The following is a 23,820-nucleotide window of genomic DNA, read 5'->3' as shown; positions in this document are numbered from 1 at the left end:
CAGCATTTACCAGACGCCCTTATCCAGAGCGACTTACAATCAGTAGTTACAGGGACAGTCCCCCCCTGGAGCAACTTAGGGTTAAGTGTCTTGCTCAGGGACACAATGGTAGTAAGTGGGATTTGAACCTGGGTCTTCTGGTTCACAGACGAGTGTTTTACCCACTAGGCTACTACCACCCATGTGACATCTATAGTGAGATATAAAGAGGAACCAATTTTCTTTTCTTCACACTGCTGCTCTGACTCACTCTGACAATCGAGGTGCACACAATCTGAACAATTTTGTGCAATTAAGCGCTAATTCCTTAAACGGTCCTGACATTTCAATTCATCAAATGACTACTAAATGCTGCTAGCATAGCATTGCATCATACATACATGAGACATGGTGACTGGAGATAATGTCTCTGCTTCTCCACGTGCTCTTCAGTACATCATTCCACCATTATCCAGTCTAAATCTGTTATACAATGTGGAATGCTGACAAGGTTAACAACACCTTCTTCTTCTGTATTTTGTACACTCTCTGTCATTGGGGTTGAATATTTATAAGTCCATTTTATTCCACAGTTAGTTCTGACCCGGAGAGGAGGAGACGGGATACTTATGTGTTGCCAGGTTATGTTAGGAAAAGCTGATAGTGAAGAATAGGTACTGAGGAACCATTGCTAAGTTTCCCGTTTCCCCTCCTCAAGATTAAGACAGACGTTACCTTGTTTTTTTCCTTGCAGTTCTTTCTTGTTTTAACGTCTTTTTCACCTCACATTAGCCCAAAACAATCTGTTATGCCACTTTAAAAATAGGGCCCAAATATTTCCGAACGTTTTGCTCAAAATTTGCACAATTCACCAAATTCATATAGGGTGGTAGTAACCTAATGGGAAACATACTAGCCAATGAACCAGAAGATCCAGGTTCAAACCACACCTACTACCATTATGTCCCTGAGCAAGACACTTAAGCCTGAGTAACTTTTGTAAGTCCCTCTGGATAAAGGCGTCTGATAAATGCCTTAAATGGAAATGTATAATAACAATCCTTTTCCTACACTATTGCTTAAGTGAACAAATGATCTTTTTTGAACAGTGCTTCTTACCTCTGGAGTCAGTGCGTTGTTGTCTGAAGTTTGGCTTGAGAGAAGAACATGCGTGAAACCCTCCTCCTTCCGGACCACAATATCTCGAAATCGGCAGTTGGTCTCGTTCTGTCGCACGTTGTACCTCAGACGTTTATCAAACACGTAGCCTTTGTCCTCAACCAACTTTCGTTTCACTGAGCTGTGCAAATTTAACCCTCCGTTGGTCAGCGTGGGTCCTGTTGAGAAAAGCGATGAAGCATTAAGGATTTTTATCAGGTGTGACAAGTTCATATAACGTCAGTGGTCTCTCAGTGTTTATATGCACCAATGGCAGGATGGTGATCAAGATCATCTTCCTATATTCCTTTGAATTAACAAAGCCAATTCAATCATACACTGCCACGCCCAAAAGTTTCCCCTGGATTTAAATGAGCAAACAGGCGAGATTCTTTATTAATTACAGTAATAATTTATATGTTTCAGACTATTGGCTTGAAAGCAAATAAAACAAAGGAGAAAACAGAAATGATTAAAACTGGGTTAAGGTTCTAGAAAGATCTTAAAGTTGAACTTGCAGGTCTGTTTATAGTGAAAGCATAATCATTTTCACACACACTGTACATTACGAAGAACTTAGGAAAACTGTGAGTCTGTACAAAAGTCACTTGTTCGTTACGCTAATCACAAGAAAGCTTACATTTGCCATAAAGCACAAAATATATACATTCCATGCCCAGTGTATCACAATATATTTTGATACTGTACATATTACGATATTCTCCAGTTCACTGAAAATGTTGAAATACAAGATGCTGTGATTGTTCTGTCATTGCAATTTCACTCAGACTGAAATGCCAACCAATTTGCATACAAAAATATCGATATTTAATGTACCTGTATTGACACGATATCATCACATAAAATAATGAAATACTGCTGTATTTATATCTTTAAAAATTAATCAGCTTCTAATTAGGTCAATTTACTCACGTTGTCAATGTTCTCACGTTAAGTATCATAAAATTGTTAGTGTGATGTTATTCACACGTCTGATTATATTTTATAATTTTATGATATATAATAATTGTAAAGGACAGCTGTAGATTATAGTTATCTGATGCATATAATTATTCAATAAGTCTCGGCTAGTCGAATGGAGCAGGGCAAGTCGTTCCACCAGCCAGGTGGATTCTATTGGGATCTGAGACCCCATGAAGAGGGAATTTTAATCTCATTTCGTTTGCAGATCTGAGAGGACGTGCAGGAGTGTAGCTAGCTAGTAGTGTATTGATATAAGAGGGTGCACTTCCATTTACAGCCCTATAAGCGAGCATCAAGGATTTAATCTCAATGCGAGCAGCCTCCGGGGAGCAAGTGCAGAGAGGTGAGAAGGATCTGGAGATCGCAGTAACATGATGGTTCAGACTCAGTTTGTCTCCTAGGCTTTTTCCTGACGCCGTAGGTGTTAACAGTAGCGAGCCAATTTGAATTGAATCATCTATTAATAATCATCTCTAAGCATAATTTATTAATTGAAAAGATCATGTGCACTGTGAGCAACAGTTTGCCATCCTGTAAATGAATTCATGTGATTCAGAGCTGGTTAATTAGTCAAACGACATGGGATGATTTACAATCATTTACATTTACATTTACTGCATTTATCAGACGCCCTTATCCAGAGCGACTTACAATCAGTAGTTACAGGGACAGTCCCCCCCTGGAGCAACTTAGGGTTAAGTGTCTTGCTCAGGGACACAATGGTAGTAAGCGGGATTTGAACCCGGGTCTTCTGGTTCATAGGCGAGTGTGTTACCCACTAGGCTACTACCACCCTAGGCTACTACCACAATCCACACGCACCACTCTGACAATATTATAACAGAATGGACTGCTTTGATTAGATGAAACCATCTTATTAGTATATTAGTTGGGAATATGAAAAAAATATGAGAATATAAATTCATGATGTACACTGATGGTCTGAGGGCAAAAAGAATACATTTTTCCTTGGTTTTGCTGACGCAACCGACATGCTTCAGTTAGTGGAAGAAATAGATCTAATGAATAAACAAACAAACAAACAAACAAACAAACAAATCTATAGGGCAGACAATATATCCACCTGGTCAGACAAATGGAAAACTCCCTTTGAAACATCAAAGTAAAATCTCAGATGCTCTCCAAATAGACGACTTCATCTAAGCTGGACCTGAACTTCAATGGCCGCCACAACAAAGGATCTAGAAAATTACCCTATCACTGCTGAAAAAAAAAAAAAAAAAAAAAAAACAGAAATGCAGCACCAGCATCTCCAAAAGAGCGAGTCACTGGGAAAATGGCACATTCATTTTGTAATCATCTTAAAGTTTACCTGAATGCTGATATATTCTGGTAGCAACCTTATTTACAGATGTTTGGTGTAATTCAAGATTACATAAATCACAAGACATTAACAAAAAAACAAAACAAAGCTACAGTACTGCAACACTACAAAAACTACACAACCTTGAGAACTGTGCAAATTTCTAAGCTAATACACTGCTCCAAAAATAAAATAAAGGAAACACTGATTGACAATCAATTTCACATGCTGTGGTGCAAATGGCACAGACAACAGGTGGAAATTATAGTCGATTAGCAAGACGTCCCCAATAAAGGCGCGGTTCTGCAGGTGGTGACCGCAGACCATGTCTCATGTTCCTATGCTTTCTGGCTTTTGGTTTTGGTCACTTATAAATGCTGGCGGTGCTTTCACTCTAGTGGTAGAATGAGACGGAGTCTACAACCCACACAAGTGGCTCATCCAGGATGGCACATCAATGTGAGCTGTGGCAAGAAAGTTTGCTGTGTCCGTCAGCGCAGTGTTCAGAGCGTGGAGGTGCTAGCAGGAGACAGGCCATGTGGAAAATGTCAGGAAATGTGGAGGAGGCCGTGGAGGGCAACAACCCAGCATTAGAACCTCAGCAGCTACCTCCAGCGTTGTGCAAGGAGGAACAGAAGGAGCCCTGCCAGAGCCCTGCAAATTGACCAAATGTGCGTGTGTCTGCTCTAACAGTCAGAATCAGACTCCATGAGGGTGGTATGAGGGCCCAACGTCCACAGATTGGGGTTGTACTTACAGCCCAACACCATGCAGCACGTTTAGCATTTTTCAGAGAACACAAAGATTGGCAAATTTGCCACTGGTGCCCTGTTCTCTTCACAGATGAAAGCAGGTTCATACTGAGCACATGTGACAGAGTCTGGAGACACCGTGAGTTTGGCTACCTGCAAGTTCTCCTCCAGCATGACCAGTTTGGTAGTAGGTCAGTAAAGTGTGGATTTATTTTCTTCATTTCTTTAGGGGGGCATGTGCCCACCAGAGGCAGCCTGACTGCCATTAGGTACCGAGATGAGATCCTCAGACCCCTTGAGACCATATGCTGGTGCAGTTGACCCAGGCTTCCTCCTAATGCAAGACAATGCTAGACCTCATGTGGCTGGAGTGTGTCAGTAGCTCCTTCAAGATGAAGGCATTGATGCTATGGACTGGCCCACCCATTCCCCAGACCTCTATTCAATGCCACAGACTGTCCAGGAGCTAGCGGACGCTTTAGTCCAGGTCGGGGAAGAGATCCCTCAGGAGACCATTCGCCACCTCATCAGGAGCATGTCCAGGCATTGTAGGGAGGTCATACAGCCATGTGGAGGCCACACACACTACTGAGGCTCATTTTGACTTGGAAATTACATTAAAGTTGGATCAATGTGTTTTTCCACTTTTTTTTGAGTGTGTCTCCAAATCCAGACCTCCTTGGGTTGATTTTCATTGATAATTTTTTCAGCACATTCGACTAACAAAGTATTTAATAAGAACATTTCATTCATTCAGATCTAGGATGTCTTATTTTTGTGCTCCCTTTATTTGAGCAGTGTTTAAAAGTTACACACCACTGTTTCTGCTTCAGCAGTTACATTTGTTGCCGTTTTGAAAGGCTCATAATCAAAATGATTACTGTGGCATTTGATACATGGACATTAAGGAACCTGATCTGGGATCCTGATCCAGTGTGGCTGCAGGTTTTGTGGGATGACTATTTTGAGAGGTCATCCCCAAAAAAAGATCAGGTTCCTCACCCTGATATTAGGTGTGGGTGGTACACCAAGGCCAATAGTCATTACCGATTTGGTTGTGCGCCATGACATGCAAACATCACATGAATTTAACAGGATGTGGTGTGCTTTTATTAAACTGCTTAAAATATTAGGGCTGCCAAAATGAATATGTTTAATGAAGACGGACAATAGGTGTTAGGACCAATTAAATATTTAATGGAGTCACATGATTGCCAAGATGCTCAAATACAGGAGCAACTCACATGTGATGCATCCATAATGTTTTTTTTTTTTTTCAGGCATGCACGAAAAATGTGAAAATATTTAATTGCACACAGTACTGTGTGACTCAGTCCAAAGCATGTCCCCATCAACTAAATCAGCCCTTGGGACGTGCACATACAGTATGTGGGAGGACTTCCAAAAGCTTGGGGGGAAAAAGAAATGTGATTTATTATCAATTTATTGCTCTATAACACATCGCCCACCCCTATAATAACAGCATAATCCCTGCAGCATTACTGTGCTCCAGTTTGACCCTTTCTACAATAAACTTGCTCTCCTCTATAATTACCTGTTTTTACTTAATTAGGCATATCAGTTGGTGCAAGACCGTAAGATGCAAAAATGGAATCTGGAATCATTAGCAAAACAATTTGTGTGTACCATGACCCAGGTCTTAAACTCACAGCCTTCATCACCATTTCAAACCCCCCTGTTTTAAGTTGAAATGACCTTAAGGAATTTTTTGGAAACTCATCATATTACATCATGGTATTTAGAGTATTAAGAGAACACAGCCTCTTTAAATTATCTTGCATCCTGCTCTCTCATTGGCTGCATCTTGGAATGGCAATTGGCACCCACTATGTTCACTTATAGTGATTGTGACCTACCACAAAAAAACAAAAAAACAAAAAAAAACAACAAGGACAATTTATTAATTTATAAAAAACATGCATAATTAATTAATTAATTCTTAATTTAGTTTGAGTTCTGCGTTGTTTATTTATTTTAACGTCACAGCTTTAACTGGGTTAAATGGAATTGCATTTCTAAAATAAAGAGAATAAAATGCTAATTTTCATTGACTAAAACTATGCTAAAATAGTCATGATAATTCTGACTAAAATGCTCAGATTTTTAGTCGACTGAAACTGGACATGACTAAGACTAATAAAGACTAAAATGACAACTGTACGCAAAGACTAGACAAAAACTAAAATTAAATCAGGCTGCCAAAAACTAAGAAAGAAATCTAAATGCCCTGTGTATTTTAAAAAATAATGTATTTACTTTATTTTACCAAATCCACAGTGAAGCAGAACTTTGAAACCAATGTAAAAAATGTGTACTTTGTGACTGTTTCCATTCCACTACCTAACATGCAAAAAAATCTCCATATTTACCTAATTCATTTACATGCTGCTGGCCAGCACTGAGCTCCATGTCACCGATCATCCTCTCCATCCTCTCGCTGGCAACACCATGTGCCCTGGCAGTGGCCCGGTGATGAAGTGGATCCAAGTCCCCGTTCTGGAGTCCATTAGGTGCCTCCCTAACAGGTGGCACAAACTGCAGCCCTCCCGGCATGGTCTTGTAAGTCATGGCTTTGGTCGCTCTGTCCTCGATGTGTTTACTCCCCCCGGTCACATTCCTCAGTTTCTGCTGGGTGTTCACACCCACTCCTCCACCTCCTCCTCCCACAACTGTTCCACTAGTTCTTTTTTTCTTACGCGTGTCCCCTCGGCCCTTCTGGTGCTCCGGGCCCCCTAACCGGCCCAGATGACGAGGGCTTCCCCCGCTGCTCTTGGCTGGTTTGGCATGGCGGTCCTGGTGCAAATGAAGGCCGTTAAACTGGTCAATAAACTCCTCACAGTGCAGGAGGTGGTGCTCAGGCTCCCAGGTGTCCTCCTTGCTCCCGTAGCCCTTCCATCGGATCAGATACTCCCATTTGCCCTTTTTGTTCTTCCGCTTGTCTACTATTCTCTCCACCTGAAAAAGGAAGGATGAAGTTTGCAGTTAGAGGACAAAAGAAAGAGATTCAAATTCATATGCATATTTACCTGCAGAGATTCAGGACCATCAAATGAATCACTTTTATTTAAATATTATTCTAGTTTCACTGTAACACTGTGTCAATATATATAGATATATATTTGTTTTTTGATGTGTTTTTATTAAATAATATAGTAATTTTGCCAAAAAGTTAATAATATAAAATAACTTTAGAAGACTACCCAGCCATTGATGACCGTATGAGGGGTTCACATCAGGAAGGGCATCTGACGTAAAGCTTTTGCCAAATCAATTATCCGGACAACAAGACCGGTTGATCTGCTGTGGCTGCAGGAAGATAACGATTACAATTTTAACAGCCTTTTTTTGCAATCGACTTTTTTCCCCTCATAAGATCTGTACCAGATTGCTCTCACAGAGGAAATACAGCAAATACAACCTTTATTTTTTATATTATGTTTCAATGGGCTTTGACACACCATTTTGAAAGAATACCACAAACACATTGTGTAGACAGTTTAAGCAAATTTAAAAATCTGTTCCAGAAATTTGTGAAATGTTTTAAAAGTAAAGCAGATGAACACAATTACAACAAAGTTATGGCAAGTTGTATGTCTTATTTTCTGCATTAAACTATATGCCTCAGACTGAGCACCTTAAATTTCTTTGTTCCTTGAGAAGTGACAATGACAATAATTTATCTTCTCTCACTTAATTCTTTTACGGGAATTAAACGTACAGTAGTTTCCACAACATTCAGTAACCACATTTATCTACAGGGCAGAAATATTGCTTTAAAAACCCTAAAGCACACATAGTGCTGACCGAAGACCTGCAGTTTGCATTAGTTTGTCCTCTACTGCCAAAAATAGAGGCAATTCTTTTGTTGTTCAGGTAGACAAACAGAATAAAGGTATAAACCAGTATAAAGGCTCTGAAGCAGTTATGGAGCATGGCTGAGGGTCAGCCGTGTAGATATACTACAAATAAAAAAGCAGGGGAGAGAACAGGCTGAAAAGTCTCGTGTAAAACGTGCTGTATACAAAACTGCATAGGCAATCACACTCAAACAAAGACGAAATTTCCCTTTGAAAGATTGTAATTAATTTTCTGCCAACGTACAGACACGAGACGTGCTCCACCACCGCTGTTATGCAGAGATAAGACTCCATATGCCCATATCATAAAACAAGCTGGGACGTAAGACAACTCACGTGTTTGTTTGTGTATTCATGCTGTTTTCCCATTTCTTCGAATAAGCATTTGGTTAATATGTTACACTTATTATAAAAACAACAAAATAATTACTAATTATATCTTATGCAGCATTACAGAAACAGATGTTGTTCATTTGAATGTCTGAATCTGAATCTTAAGTTGAACTGTAATGTTTGATCATGGTAAATAAACCAAACCAAAGATACTTAGAGTAAAATGTGTTAATGTGGTTTATGGTAAGATTATTTACAAAATAAACCAAATACAGCGCCTGCATGCAGCCTGCACCTTGGAAACTAAACACACACTAAAACTGGACAAACTGGTCCGAGCGCAAGGCAAAAATCATTCGTAAAAAGGGGTATCGAACTTCTTCGCATCACATATTACCTTACTAGAGAAAGTCTCTTTCTAAAGACATTTTTCTGATTTTTCCCCATACATAGATTAATACAATTAAATTAATTTTATATATATATGTGTGTTCTGTTTTATGATGTGTTGCAAAGAACAGATAAAGTAAGTGACTCAAATGCTAAAACGTATCCCTTTTAAATCCCTTTTGAACTAAAGGCGTGGTGCAGGGCTTAAAATGCTCGCAGCTCTTTTCTAGCCGGCGGACGCATTCAAGGCCCCCATCAGGAGAATGCTTCTCCCCACGCTCAACAATCTTCTCCGCAATTCTAAGACGGACAATATGAGAAGGAGAGAGGTCATCCCTTCTCCTTCTCCCTATTCAAGTGAAAAAGCTCTCCTTTTCTTAGAAAGCCGCCGTAGTAGTTTTTGCAGTAGAGAGGGGCTTTTTGCAGCAGAACATTTATTGTAAGTATTTCTCTAGATCCGGGTATAAACGTGTGAGTCTTTCTTTTCCGCCACGCGTGCCAATTTGGCGAACACACATGTGAAGGCAGCGGCAACACCTCCTCTCCCCAGCTACTGCCGCGCTGGACTCTTGTTACGGACAAAGGAAGGCTTCAGAAGAAGGTCTCCCAGGGTAAATGGTCTAATGGCATGAAGCGCGGATGAGGGAAAAAAAAAAAAAAAAAAGAGCGGGGAAGTGAAAGAATTCTCCTTCCTCATGGCCATTGTTACTGCGAGGGATCAGACAAACACCCTGCTGATCTCCTCAACCGCACACTGATTTCTGTGCCGCCAAGGTCTAGAAAGTCAATCGCTTAGGAAGGGAACACATTTTCTAATGTCTGAAGCCGCCAGTTTCAGAAGAGTGCTGAGCTTTTGATTTCTCTCTCCATACATTTAACACACTAGCAATTGTTAGGAATTAATTAATTAGGAATCCAATTAATGTAGGAATATTTCCAATTACAGTTCCAATATATGCAACGTGGCCATAATATGCGAAAGAGATTTAGGGAATGTGGATTCAAATGTATGGAAAATCGGAGGAAAAAGTTTAATATGTCTCTGCATCCTCTTCAAAGTTATGAGAAGTTACACTGCATGAACACTTTAAATAAGAGAGGAGCAAGAATTGAACCTAGACATACGCCATATGTCATGGCAGATATTATCAGATTCATCATAGATTCATCATAGCAGAAGGACCCCAGAGAGCTTTCCTTCCTAATGAGGATAAAGATGTGTGTCACAGGGACAGGACAGGGGACTGGTCTACTAAGACAAAATAATTCTGAATAATGCTGAACTACAAAAGAACCATTCTGACAGTCTCATCTCATACAATGATTCAGTATCAATACACGATACACATTAATTAAACGTCTAAGACATTAAACAAAACTGTTCATTTATAATGGCAATTATTTTAATAAATATTATAGATTCAGTTATACCATTATATATTATATTATTCAAACTAGAATAATACTTATAAAGCTCAAGCCGATAAAGGTAAGGACTAAAACAGCTCCCGTTCATTAAATCTAGTTAATCACGAGAAGACCCATAATTCTAATAACAATATATACAGTACAGGCCAAAAGTTTGGACACACCTTCTCATTCAATGTGTTTTCTTTATTTTCATGACCATTTACATTGGTAGATTCTCACTGTGAATGAACATATGTGGAGTTCATAAAGTGGAGACCTGGCCTCCACGGTCACTGAACGTTGGTTAAGAGCATCAGCGAAAGGGTCATCTTGTCTGAAATGGCTTTAGGGAAAAATAAAATGCTAAATGAGCTAAATGTATCATATTAAATACTGACAATTCTATATATGGATCAGTTGATTGATCTGTACTGATGTTTAGCCATTTGCTAGATGGTTCTGCAATTTATGGGATATTCACTGATTCCAGACCTGACTCTTTTAAAATGCATCCCATTACTGAAATAATATATGAAGCAGCTTTAATTTAAAATGTTTAGGCAAAATGCTGTACAGAAAAATAAGCTTGTCACACACAGATCAATTACATCTTGGCAGAAGCTGCAAATACTTGTTATTTCCTCCGGGCAGATTATAAATGAGCTGTCATTGAAGAGTAACAGGGGAGTAAAAAGTTAGAATTTTTAGGCTTTATTGCAATTCTTTATTCCAATAATAAGGCTGTTTTTACCTCTACAGCAATTAAATAATTCTTATTTGCAAATCATTAAGGAACTGGACCAAATAAGCAGCATCAATAGAAACTGCTGTACCAACATAATCCAAATTTCCTGTAAATGAACACATCAATGGCCACTTCTCCCCAGGATAATTTTACATATACCATGGTTCATTATGCAGATTAGAGAAGAACAGTGGCATCTGTGGCCAGCGCTGCAAGGCCCCTCCAATAAATCCAGTATAACATGACTAATAAAGACAGTTTGATGTTAATTCATTTCCACCAGACAAGCATCCCCGTCACGCAGCAGTAGGGCGCCTATTCAAAATCAAAAAAGCTCACAACAACAAGACATCGAAACAGATATCTGCCCTGTCCTCCCCATAGCTCCAGAATTATTCAACAGCTCTGCTCTCACTTTCCTTTTCAGCACCACCCTCGACCCTTAAATTAGTGATGCGCTTTACAACCCGCTTGTTTAAGCGTTGCTGCTATCAAAGTCAACGTCTATCAAGTGGCGGAATTTTGCCATAACACTGCAGGCTTCAGGCTGCCAAATGTTGGAACGATATCAAAGCAGGTTAAACATATTAAAACAGAATGCATATTCCAAATATCACAGTCTAAAATTGAATAAAATTTAGAATTTTCACAATTATCAAGGCTCTGGTATAAGTTCAGCGGTCCTTTCACCCATACACCACTCTACTTACCTGCTTTGCAGCAGCTCTGATAATAGCAATGTAATTGGATTTTATTCATATACAGGCTAATTTACTAATGCATTATTAATGTCAGCCTGCTGGGCAGCAAAAATTTATTAAATTAATAAATAAAATAAACTACTCACGCTTGCAAATTAGTACGAGAAAAATGATAAAATCCAATGTATTTGAAACTGATAAGCTGTGAAAGAACACAACAGAGACCTTGATGCTTGTGGGTGTCGATTCGTTTTGTGGTGAGCTGCACTCGATCCGAGGTGATTTTGGCACATTGTTAAATGTCTTTACTTACAGTAGAAACAGTATGAGATTCGAGCCGATGCAAAGTTAGCAAAATGACCTGGCTGTGGCTTACTCGGTTAAAACAGAGTCTGCCGAGATAATGAACTGGTTCGCTTGTAGTCCAAACCCCAAATCACAACGGGGAAGTAGGATTTAAACGACTGTGGTGGTTGCAACATCTCCCAAACTGCTGACCTGCTGGAATTTCCGTGCTCTGTGTGACACTACCGACCTCCAACGGTCATCGTCAACCGAAACAACCGCTTATTAACAGCAGAGGTCAGAAGAGAATAAACCGAATAAATGCCGGTGGCAGATGCGAGCGCCGCAGCCCCAGACTAACCGCTGACCGTCACGCGTGCCGAGCCTGATGTCAAAGGCATCAATAAATATACTTAAACACAGACTTTCTTATTAACGGCGGGAGGAACGGAGGAGAACGGCCACGTTTTTACGGTGGAGGTGAGAAGATCGAGGGAACTCGGACTCTCTGCTCCACTTCTGCTGCAACATGCAGATGGCAGGGTCACACTTTGCAGTGCACAGCATGAATCCATCCTGTTTTGGGACAACGGGCTTCTCTCAGGCTGTTGGGTAGTGTGGTGATGGCACAGTGGCCACAACCTGAATGGTACGATCTAAAATCGGACGGCTTGCTCAGACAGATGGAATATTCATTTTCTTTCCATTATGGAATGATACCTGATGCATCTCAATTACTGCTTTCGGTCCAAAAGAGACTTCATCAGACACACCTCCATACTGTGGGGGGCTCATCGCATTGTCTGGTAAAACCATAGTTAAAACCAACATATTTATCCTGTATTTAAAAAATGTTCTCTAATGTATACACAGATGGTATGCATAAGATTAATGAGATGGCTTTCATTAATATGTACGATTTAAAGCCCACATCCGCAGCAAACGGGCCGTTTGCTCATCACGACAGGAAGAAGAGACAAAGGTCCGGACCATTTCCCTTTTTAATGCTCAAAAGCATGTATAATATTAAATCTGGTTCCAGGAGTATGACAGTGAGCTCAGTTACTTCAATGACCCCCACGGTGCCTAAAACCTCAAAGCATTAGAGCACCTTCGGGATGAGGCTGAACAGCAGTTTCTCAGCATGTAGGTACGGCTTTGAATATGCAGAAATGGCACAATGGCTTTTGAGTCAGCATGGGCCAAAAACCCTACGGAAAATTTCCATTAACTTGTATTCTGTTAGCCAGAAAGCAAAGGTGTATTTAGCATCTATGGGTGGGGAGGGGAAACATCCTTTAATGTGTTTGCTAATGGTGAACCTGCGACAAACACATTTAACATGTGCACAAACCATGGCATTGACAGTATAGCCATAGATGGGCAATCTGGAGCACCTCACTGAGAGCGAAAGGACATGAAGGACTAAAGATTCTTTATCTTATGTCCCAGATCAGCATGCGCTGCCTCAAGTTTCGGAAAAAATTGTTTTAATATTCAGGGAAAAATGCCCTCTTCCTGTTACATTATGCAGAACTTCAAAACAGATTTGATTAAAAACTGTTTAAACAAGTGATTTTTTTCCCTACAACTGTTTACACACATTTTATTTAATTTTGCATTGCTTGCTGAAATTGAAAAACTAATCCCAGTAATGAATAAAACTGATTTTAATCTCAGATAAAAAAAAGGCAAATTACAATTAAAAAAATATATAGCATTGCTAAATAAAAATATCATTCACAAATTTTAATCAGCATCCATGCATCACACACTGTAATTCTGTAGATATTACTTTGCAGACCTAGACACTTGTACTGACTTTTCATGACTATTTATTTATAGTATTATATATAAATATAATATTTATTTCAAGTTTTTTCTGTGCTGTCCTAAGCATGGTCAGAAACTGGTAACAAAAATTGTCAGTTTTCTTTAGTCTGTAAAACTCTACATAACTCCACAGAACCTCTGAAGATATCATGTGATTTCAACGAAGATGTTAATAGCAGATACTGTGAACCCTGTAACATGCACAGTGGGACCTTCATGGAGCTGACTTTGAATGAATTATGAAATGTAGCAGTCCGCACTGTACAAATTCTCCTTAAAATTAGAACAGCTTCTCTAAAACAGCTCCTCCAAACAGCTTCAGACTATTTGAAAAATTCTATAATTGATGTTCTCAAGGCAGGAGAAGGCAAGAAGATAGGAAGGCCTTTTGAAGTCCCTACTAGTAATGTAATTATGACCATTCCAGTTTACATGAATGGAAAAGGTCATGTTGAGGTCTGGATCTTTCTGAAGGAACAGCTTGTTTAAATGCAATCACGAAGAACCCAGCTTGACTCCAAAGACCTTCAGGAGGGCTTAGCAAACTGGAATGCTGGTGGACTGTTCTACTGTGCAGCAACACCTGAACAAATATGACCTTCATGGTGGTGATGCAGAAGAAAATCATTCCTGCATCCTGGCCACAAAATTTATAAATGAATATTCAAACAAGCCTGGTGGTTTTTGGAAATGCTGAAGTTTAAATAGAACACTTTGGTCAGATGTGTGTTTTGGAGAAAAAGGTTGCAACATTACAGGAAAAGAACACTTCACCTATTAAGCATGGATTGGATCGATCTGGCTTTGGGCTTGTGTAGCAACTAGTGGGACTAGTGGGAAAAAATAGATTCAAATAAACACCAGATTATGAAGGCAAACATTGTACCATCTGTAAAAAAAAAAAATCCTAAAACAGAATTGAAGAGCTGTTGATTAATCTCAAAATGGGCCAAAACCATGTAGAATCAGAAGCCATTCAGACCCATTTTTCTCAATATTTGTAAATGACAATTATTTTTACACTCTGTGATCAGTCCATCCACTCATGTTCCAAGAAAAGGTGCCCAAAAGGTGCCCAAACTTTCCATGCTGGTGGAGTCTAGGCTTTCCTCACCATTTCTCATTGTGCCACCCATGACATTATCGATGACCGTCCTCCCTTTCTCACTGTTCTCATCGTGCCATCCATGACATTATCGATGACTGTCCTCCCTTTCCTCACCATTCTCATCGTGCCATCCATGACTTTATCGATGACTGTCCTCCCTTTCCTCACCATTCTCATCGTGCCATCCATGACTTTATCGATGACCGTCCTCCCTTTCCTCACCATTCTCATTGTGCCATCCATGACTTTATCGATGACCGTCCTCCCATTCCTCACCATTCTCATCGTGCCATCCATGACTTTATTGATGACTGTCCTCCCATTCCTCACCATTCTCATCGTGCCATCCATGACTTTATTGATGACTGTCCTCCCATTCCTCACCATTCTCATCGTGCCATCCATGACATTATCGATGACCGTCCTCCCTTTCCTCACCACTCATCGTGCCATCCATGACATTATCGATGACCGTCCTCCCTTTCTCACTGTTCTCATCGTGCCATCCATGACATTATCGATGACTGTCCTCCCTTTCCTCACCATTCTCATCGTGCCATCCATGACTTTATCGATGACTGTCCTCCCTTTCCTCACCATTCTCATCGTGCCATCCATGACTTTATCGATGACCGTCCTCCCTTTCCTCACCATTCTCATTGTGCCATCCATGACTTTATCGATGACCGTCCTCCCATTCCTCACCATTCTCATCGTGCCATCCATGACTTTATTGATGACTGTCCTCCCATTCCTCACCATTCTCATCGTGCCATCCATGACTTTATTGATGACTGTCCTCCCATTCCTCACCATTCTCATCGTGCCATCCATGACATTATCGATGACCGTCCTCCCTTTCCTCACCATTCTCATTGTGCCATCCATGACTTTATCGATGACCGTCCTCCCTTTCCTCACCATTCTCATTGTGCCATCCATGACTTTATCGATGACCGTCCTCCCTTTCCTCACCATTCTCATTGTGCCATCCATGACTTTATCGATGACCGTCCTCCCATTCCTCACCATTCTCATCGTGCCACCCATGACTTTATCGATGACCGTCCTCCCTTTCCTCACCACTCTATCGTGCCATCCATGACATGACATTATCGATGACCGTCCTCCCTTTCTCACCGTTCTCATCGTGCCATCCATGACATTATCGATGACTGTCCTCCCTTTCCTCACCATTCTCATCGTGCCATCCATGACTTTATCGATGACCGTCCTCCCTTTCTCACCGTTCTCATCGTGCCACCCATGACATTATCGATGACTGTCCTCCCTTTCCTCACCATTCTCATCGTGCCATCCATGACTTTATCGATGACTGTCCTCCCTTTCCTCACCATTCTCATCGTGCCATCCATGACTTTATCGATGACCGTCCTCCCTTTCCTCACCATTCTCATTGTGCCATCCATGACTTTATCGATGACCGTCCTCCCATTCCTCACCATTCTCATCGTGCCATCCATGACTTTATTGATGACTGTCCTCCCATTCCTCACCATTCTCATCGTGCCATCCATGACTTTATTGATGACTGTCCTCCCATTCCTCACCATTCTCATCGTGCCATCCATGACATTATCGATGACCGTCCTCCCTTTCCTCACCACTCATCGTGCCATCCATGACATTATCGATGACCGTCCTCCCTTTCTCACTGTTCTCATCGTGCCATCCATGACATTATCGATGACTGTCCTCCCTTTCCTCACCATTCTCATCGTGCCATCCATGACTTTATCGATGACTGTCCTCCCTTTCCTCACCATTCTCATCGTGCCATCCATGACTTTATCGATGACCGTCCTCCCTTTCCTCACCATTCTCATTGTGCCATCCATGACTTTATCGATGACCGTCCTCCCATTCCTCACCATTCTCATCGTGCCATCCATGACTTTATTGATGACTGTCCTCCCATTCCTCACCATTCTCATCGTGCCATCCATGACTTTATTGATGACTGTCCTCCCATTCCTCACCATTCTCATCGTGCCATCCATGACATTATCGATGACCGTCCTCCCTTTCCTCACCATTCTCATTGTGCCATCCATGACTTTATCGATGACCGTCCTCCCTTTCCTCACCATTCTCATTGTGCCATCCATGACTTTATCGATGACCGTCCTCCCATTCCTCACCATTCTCATCGTGCCACCCATGACTTTATCGATGACCGTCCTCCCTTTCCTCACCACTCATCGTGCCATCCATGACATTATCGATGACCGTCCTCCCTTTCTCACCGTTCTCATCGTGCCATCCATGACATTATCGATGACTGTCCTCCCTTTCCTCACCATTCTCATCGTGCCATCCATGACTTTATCGATGACCGTCCTCCCTTTCTCACCGTTCTCATCGTGCCACCCATGACATTATCGATGACTGTCCTAACTTGAATCCTTTGTTAGGCACTAAAACTGCATAGCAGCAAAAGCCCACTAGACAGGCTGTTTCGGAGATGTTCTGGCCGGAAGACTTGGCGTCACAATCTGAGCAGTCAGACCCGTTCCAGGCTCTTCTGGTTCCACCGAATCAACTGCAATTCACTTGAGGTGTAATATATTCTAGACCTTGACGGGCACCACCGCTGTGACCATACAATCAACCGTTATTCACTCCCGATGTTTTAATGTTGTGGCCGATCCCCCCCTCACTCCCTCTTAATTACAGACACGCTTTACACGCCAAATCACAAGACGCAAGTGACGAACATCCAGCTGTCATTTGCATACGTTCGCGTTTCTTGAGTGGTAAAAAGATCTCAACAGCAATGCTCATGGACTCTGAAAGCGATCAGACCTTCAGCACACCTTGGTGGCAGCGTTCCATTCTACCCAAGCGTGGCGTGAAAGCTGTGACATCACAGACATCCATCAAGTTAAAAGAGAAACGCCTCTTGTACTTCCCTCAGGGAGTCTGAGTTGCCAGGGCAACTTTGTGGCTTTTCAGCGCCTGGAGCTTTCCACCAGGCCACAGTGAGCGAATGACAGCATGACAGACTGAAACGAAGGTCAATCGGCCATCAAAGCCCAATGAGAAAGAGATAATCCGCAATGAGAAGAACGTTGCGGGATTTTAAAGAGCCATGTGCGACCCGAAGAACGCAGTGGAGCAGATCCTCCCACTTATCTCATGGTCGCCTGCCAAAACTGTGAAAAAGACGCACGTATGTTTAACGTCGATTTTTTTTTTTTCCCCTTGTCAGCCACTCCAGACCTGCTGCTTTTTCCCCCTACGGGTTACTATGGTTACAAAGGTGATTCTCTTCCTTATGGCCCGTGCATTAATTCCTTGATGATAATTTGACACGGGCAGAACTACCTGTCGATTGTGTGGTTTTAACGCGCGCCTCATCGTGCCATCCATGACATTATCGATGACTGTCCTCCCTTTCCTCACCATTCTCATCGTGCCATCCATGACTTTATCGATGACCGTCCTCCCTTTCTCACCGTTCTCATCGTGCCACCCATGACATTATCGATGACTGTCCTAACTTGAATCCTTTGTTAGGCACTAAAACTGCATAGCAGCAAAAGCCCACTAGACAGGCTGTTTCGGAGATGTTCTGGCCGGAAGACTTGGCGTCACAATCTGAGCAGTCAGACCCGTTCCAGGCTCTTCTGGTTCCACCGAATCAACTGCAATTCACTTGAGGTGTAATATATTCTAGACCTTGACGGGCACCACCGCTGTGACCATACAATCAACCGTTATTCACTCCCGATGTTTTAATGTTGTGGCCGATCCCCCCCTCACTCCCTCTTAATTACAGACACGCTTTACACGCCAAATCACAAGACGCAAGTGACGAACATCCAGCTGTCATTTGCATACGTTCGCGTTTCTTGAGTGGTAAAAAGATCTCAACAGCAATGCTCATGGACTCTGAAAGCGATCAGACCTTCAGCACACCTTGGTGGCAGCGTTCCATTCTACCCAAGCGTGGCGTGAAAGCTGTGACATCACAGACATCCATCAAGTTAAAAGAGAAACGCCTCTTGTACTTCCCTCAGGGAGTCTGAGTTGCCAGGGCAACTTTGTGGCTTTTCAGCGCCTGGAGCTTTCCACCAGGCCACAGTGAGCGAATGACAGCATGACAGACTGAAACGAAGGTCAATCGGCCATCAAAGCCCAATGAGAAAGAGATAATCCGCAATGAGAAGAACGTTGCGGGATTTTAAAGAGCCATGTGCGACCCGAAGAACGCAGTGGAGCAGATCCTCCCACTTATCTCATGGTCGCCTGCCAAAACTGTGAAAAAGACGCACGTATGTTTAACGTCGATTTTTTTTTTTTCCCCTTGTCAGCCACTCCAGACCTGCTGCTTTTTCCCCCTACGGGTTACTATGGTTACAAAGGTGATTCTCTTCCTTATGGCCCGTGCATTAATTCCTTGATGATAATTTGACACGGGCAGAACTACCTGTCGATTGTGTGGTTTTAACGCGCGCCTTCCAGCCAATCAAAACCGCCCGTTCGACCAGATCCTGGTAATCTGTCGCCCGTGGGTTCCATTCCACCGATGTCAGTCAATCCTACTCTCTCTACTGAAGGATACTCCGCGCCAAAGGATTAAACCTGGCGGGGTTTCCATCCATCACACACCAAATATTATATCTTCCGAAAAAAACTCTTAACTTGTTGATCGTCGCATGTTAATTCTCCTACTTTTAACAAAGTGACGTTGCTGCTGTCACAGAAGGCTACTACAGTGACACTGTGGCCACTGTGGCACATACGACAGGAACAAGATAACCGAGAACATGCGGTGGGAGGACACCACCGGGGACAGGAGTTTATTATTGTCGCACAATGACAGCGGTCGACGCCCCGTGACCACGAGCCACCTGCGCGACGCGTGACGCCCCCACGACAGCGTGGCAGAAAAAGAAACTGAAACGCGGCGACGGCAGATAAGGGCCTTCCTTATCGGCGGAGCCCAAAACCCCGACCCGCGCCCGAGACCCACGGTCTCGCCCCCCCCCCCCCCCCCCACGCCGCGCACCGGCGAGCGGAGCGGGGAGTTCGTTACGACGCCGAACTCCGGCCGCGTTCCACAGGTTACCCGCGTCTTCCTCAAAAGTGGAACCGGCCGACGTCCAATTACAACAACATATATATATATATATATATATATATCGACACGTGCCCCCCCCCATCCCACTTTTGTCGCGACTTTCCCGGCTGGGGACGCGCCGGAGTTCCCAAAAGTACAGGCGGTGAAGAGCAACTGAGGAGAGGAAAGAAGAAGAAGAAGAAGAAGGAGGAGGAGGAGGAGGATCTTCATCCCCGCACTGGCCACGGGCTCGGCCGGTTTAAAGGGCTCGGGACGTCGCCAGGACCCCCCCCCCCCTCACTTCCTAATTCCATTATTCCGCCAATTCTCGCCGAGTCCGAGCCCCCGACAGGGGTCCGTCGTACCTCGTAAAGATCCCCCGAAGCCATCGCTGGGCGCGGAACTTGTCGGAGCGTCGTGCTCGGTCTTCCTCCCCTCTCCGCTCCGCTCCGCTCCGCTCCCTCGCTCGGCGTGCAGGATCCCCGGCAGAACGGTGTTACCGACGCGCCGTGTTATTCCGAGGCGGCGGCGGCGGCGGCGGATCAGCAGACAGCGTCAATCGAGCCCGGCCGCTCGATGGCTCGCGTTCTCACTTAAAGACAAACAAGGACGGGGCGGTGCTGTCGATACGCCGAGAAGTAGTTCGGCCAAAAAAAAAAAAAAAAACCCGTCAAGCTCCTCGTGTCCCCAGAGGACGCCATCTAGTCCCCGTTCGGTGCGCGGGGCCGACCCATCACGGGACACCGCCGGCCAAGGACGACAGTCGGTCCGCCCGCTTACTTATTTATTTACCCACTTCTGCGGCCGTCCTCCGTGGCGCGACTAGACCTCGAATTGTTGCGCATTATTGAGGGGGGGGAGGAAGGGGGGGAGAAAGTGACGTTCCGCCAGTGGACCGAAGTCTCTAATATCACCACGACTGCACGGCGATGCCGAACAAAATATTACTCGAGGCTGCGTGGCCGAGGTGTGGTGAGGTCAGGTGGGTTGCAGGAGTGAATATCACGGGCACAGTAATAATAATCCGAAATAATCTTAACATAAGGCACCGCTGGCTGGCCATCTCGCAAAGTCCATCAATGCATCAACCATCACTGCAAAAATTGGCAGTTTAATGGCAATATTTCATTCATTAAAATATAGAACTTCACGTTGGCCACTTGACATACAGATAAACAGACACACTGGTGCAATAAACACATTGTAGATGAGATATAAATATTTAGCTATTACTGTTATTGGCATGTTTTTTTTAAATGCATGATAGATCCAACTTTTTTTCACACCACATGGAAGTGAAACAGAAGCGAAATTTCTTTTTGCTTTCCAACAGTTGTTATACAAAAACCTTTAAATCCCTCATTTTATTACAGCCTACAAACTATATGGTATTGAATGTATTTTTAGTTTTTAAAACCGGAGCCTTGTGTGTGAGCGTTTGTCGTGATAAAATCTATCCAGTTTATTGCTACTTCTCTCAGTACAGCAACGCGGAGTGTGATATTTCCATTTCATTATATACTGCCTGCAGCAGAAGTACGGGTCCGATGGAACTGCAATCTATGTTCTTTTGTCACAAAGCGTTTTCTCTGCTACACACCAGTGTAAATCTCCGGCTCTCTGGAGACAGCCTCATTTACCCGGACTCTAAGTCCATAACATATTAGTTAATTTATTAAGTTGTTGGGTGTATTTATGTATATTCATAGATAGATAGATGACATATAGCATCTAAACAGCTAAAGTAGGGAAATTATAATTCATATTCAGCCCATGACCTGAGACATGGCAAGTAGCTATATAGACAAAAATTTAAGTGCCCATGCCAGCCATTGAGTCAGTGAGAAGGTGACAGGAACCCAGTGGGGACACTGGGAAATAATGGGCAATTTGTCAGCCCGGTGATGGGACAGTTTTCCAAAACTGGTCCAAGCTTCTGTGTGTTGAAGGTGACGTGCAATGACACAGGTGGAAAAAACACTTGCTTTCAAGGAGAATTGCAACTGAAGGACTGGAAGCTTTATTGTCAACAATATTCTTGATATTATTTAATTCTTGTTCCAACACAAAATTGTTATTCATAATTGCTTGATGTCAGCAACTTTATCATACACATTGAGCTGCATTTACCTGACACTAAGATGTTGGGTGGTTAATCAGCCAGAATTCTTTAATCCATAAAATCTGCATGATTGTCTTGTTAGTGGGCATGGTCCTGAGACATCTATAGCAAAGATACCCCGAGTACAAGGGTACATGGTGATTATAGGCAAATGTGCATAATAATGTGTATTATCAAATTATTTATTCCAGATTCACCGTCTGTGCTGCCCGAGTGTTCCATGCACATATAGCAATGTCCTCTGCTTCACATATAGCAATGCAACTGTTTTTAATGCATTTAAACAATCAATTAATGCATTTGACACACGATGAGGTGACTCTCAACTGTGAAGTCGTGGGTGATAATCATTCTTGCAAGGTCCCTGTCATTGCACAGCAGCCCATTTCATGCAACAGGCTCCAAGCAGCTGTGGTTGTGGTTACCCCATACAAGCAGAAAGGCCTATGTTGCAGTTTCCTTGGTGACAAAAAAAGTGAAAAAAAAATTCTCAATAGTCCAGCTGTGCTAACATGTAGAACTGTGCTGGTTTTTATACCGTTGTACTAGCAACAGCCACAGACTGAGGCATTGGGTCTTCCAGTTGTCTGTCCTTGAGGGAGTTTCAAAATTGACATAAATATCCCTGTGGCAGTCAAAGGTCAGGGTCACCGAAGCCTCAGTCAATGTTTACTTGAACTCAAAGATTTACTGACTGCAATTTGTTGCTCTACGGCTAAGGTCACTGTAACCTCTTGTTCTTCAAAGCATGATATATAAGGAAATCACTTGGACTCATGGGTTAACTGATTGATGAATTTGATGGTCAAAGGTCAAGGCTCCTGATAGTTGTCTACAATCCATGGGCCATGGTTACAAAAAGCTGGTTTACATGGGCATACCCCCTCAGGTGCAGCAGTTCTAGGAGCAAATGAGAAATTTTGATGAGTATCCTTCACATTTGCCATCTTTTAAGCATTAGTGTCTGAATTTGGACATACATCTGGACATACTGGACATTGAGAAATGGTTCATCCTGTCGTTTGGTTTGGATAGGTGTGCTGCTTTCAGTGCTCAGTCTGAACTGCCTTCTGAACTGTAATAATAACTTTATAAAAAAGGTATTTTACATGTGTAACTAACAATATTTATTAAGAACCTTTAAGCCTAAACCAAGCTATTTCTTACTGGCAAGTGGTTAAAACATTTACATTTATAGCATTTGGCAGACCCCCTTATTCAGAGCGACTTACAATGTGCTTTCATCTCACCATCAGTGTAAGTAATCAGTTCTGGTTTACTAGGGCTCAAACCATGAATAAAATCATTTTATTCACTCTGTTGTAGTTTTACTTTATAGACAGTGTTCTTCTACTGACACAAAAGACAAGAATTTTATAATTTAGTTATTTAATTACAGTCCTATATATCATTCATTTTTGTAAAGCAGTGGAACCTAGTGCTGTTGCCTCATCTGCGATGCAATTCAATGCAAAAAAGTGCAATCGCCAAGAAAAGTGCTCAGCATAACTAAACATGATTTCATATTCATTTTCTGTGGTGTTTAAAATCTTGTGAATCTTGAAGACAGACATTCCTCATCCCTCCATATGGGATACAACAATTCTGGAATACTGATGTCACGACGGCGAGCTGATGGGGGAAGGAAGCAAGATTTTATTACTAATAATAAAAGAACACAAATAAACACCAGCACGATGGCTGTAAACAGGGAAATAGAGGGTAGAAGCTA

The 23,820-nt window shown here is 42.4% G+C and overlaps 1 protein-coding gene across 2 annotated transcripts in view; it reads right to left on the bottom strand.

Annotated features, from left to right (window-relative positions):
* LOC114766065 (chromodomain Y-like protein 2) overlaps positions 1-20,602 on the bottom strand; it is a 29,673-nt gene extending 9,071 nt beyond the window's left edge. For both annotated transcript variants that reach the window (XM_028956664.1, XM_028956665.1), the window contains exons 1-3: positions 20,332-20,602; positions 6,588-7,173; positions 1,099-1,316 (exon numbers count right to left, since the gene is read on the bottom strand). In XM_028956664.1, coding sequence (XP_028812497.1) covers positions 1,099-1,316; positions 6,588-7,173; positions 20,332-20,355 — 828 coding nt within the window. In that variant the 5' untranslated portion in view covers positions 20,356-20,602. The remainder of the gene's footprint in view (positions 1-1,098; positions 1,317-6,587; positions 7,174-20,331) is intronic.
* Between the last annotated feature and the right edge of the window lie 3,218 nt (positions 20,603-23,820).

The sequence above is a fragment of the Denticeps clupeoides genome, chromosome 16 (genome assembly GCF_900700375.1).
Source record: "Denticeps clupeoides chromosome 16, fDenClu1.1, whole genome shotgun sequence".
NCBI lineage: Eukaryota > Metazoa > Chordata > Actinopteri > Clupeiformes > Denticipitidae > Denticeps > Denticeps clupeoides.
Note: the sequence above shows the minus strand (reverse complement) of the source record. Positions and strands in the feature narration are given on the sequence as shown.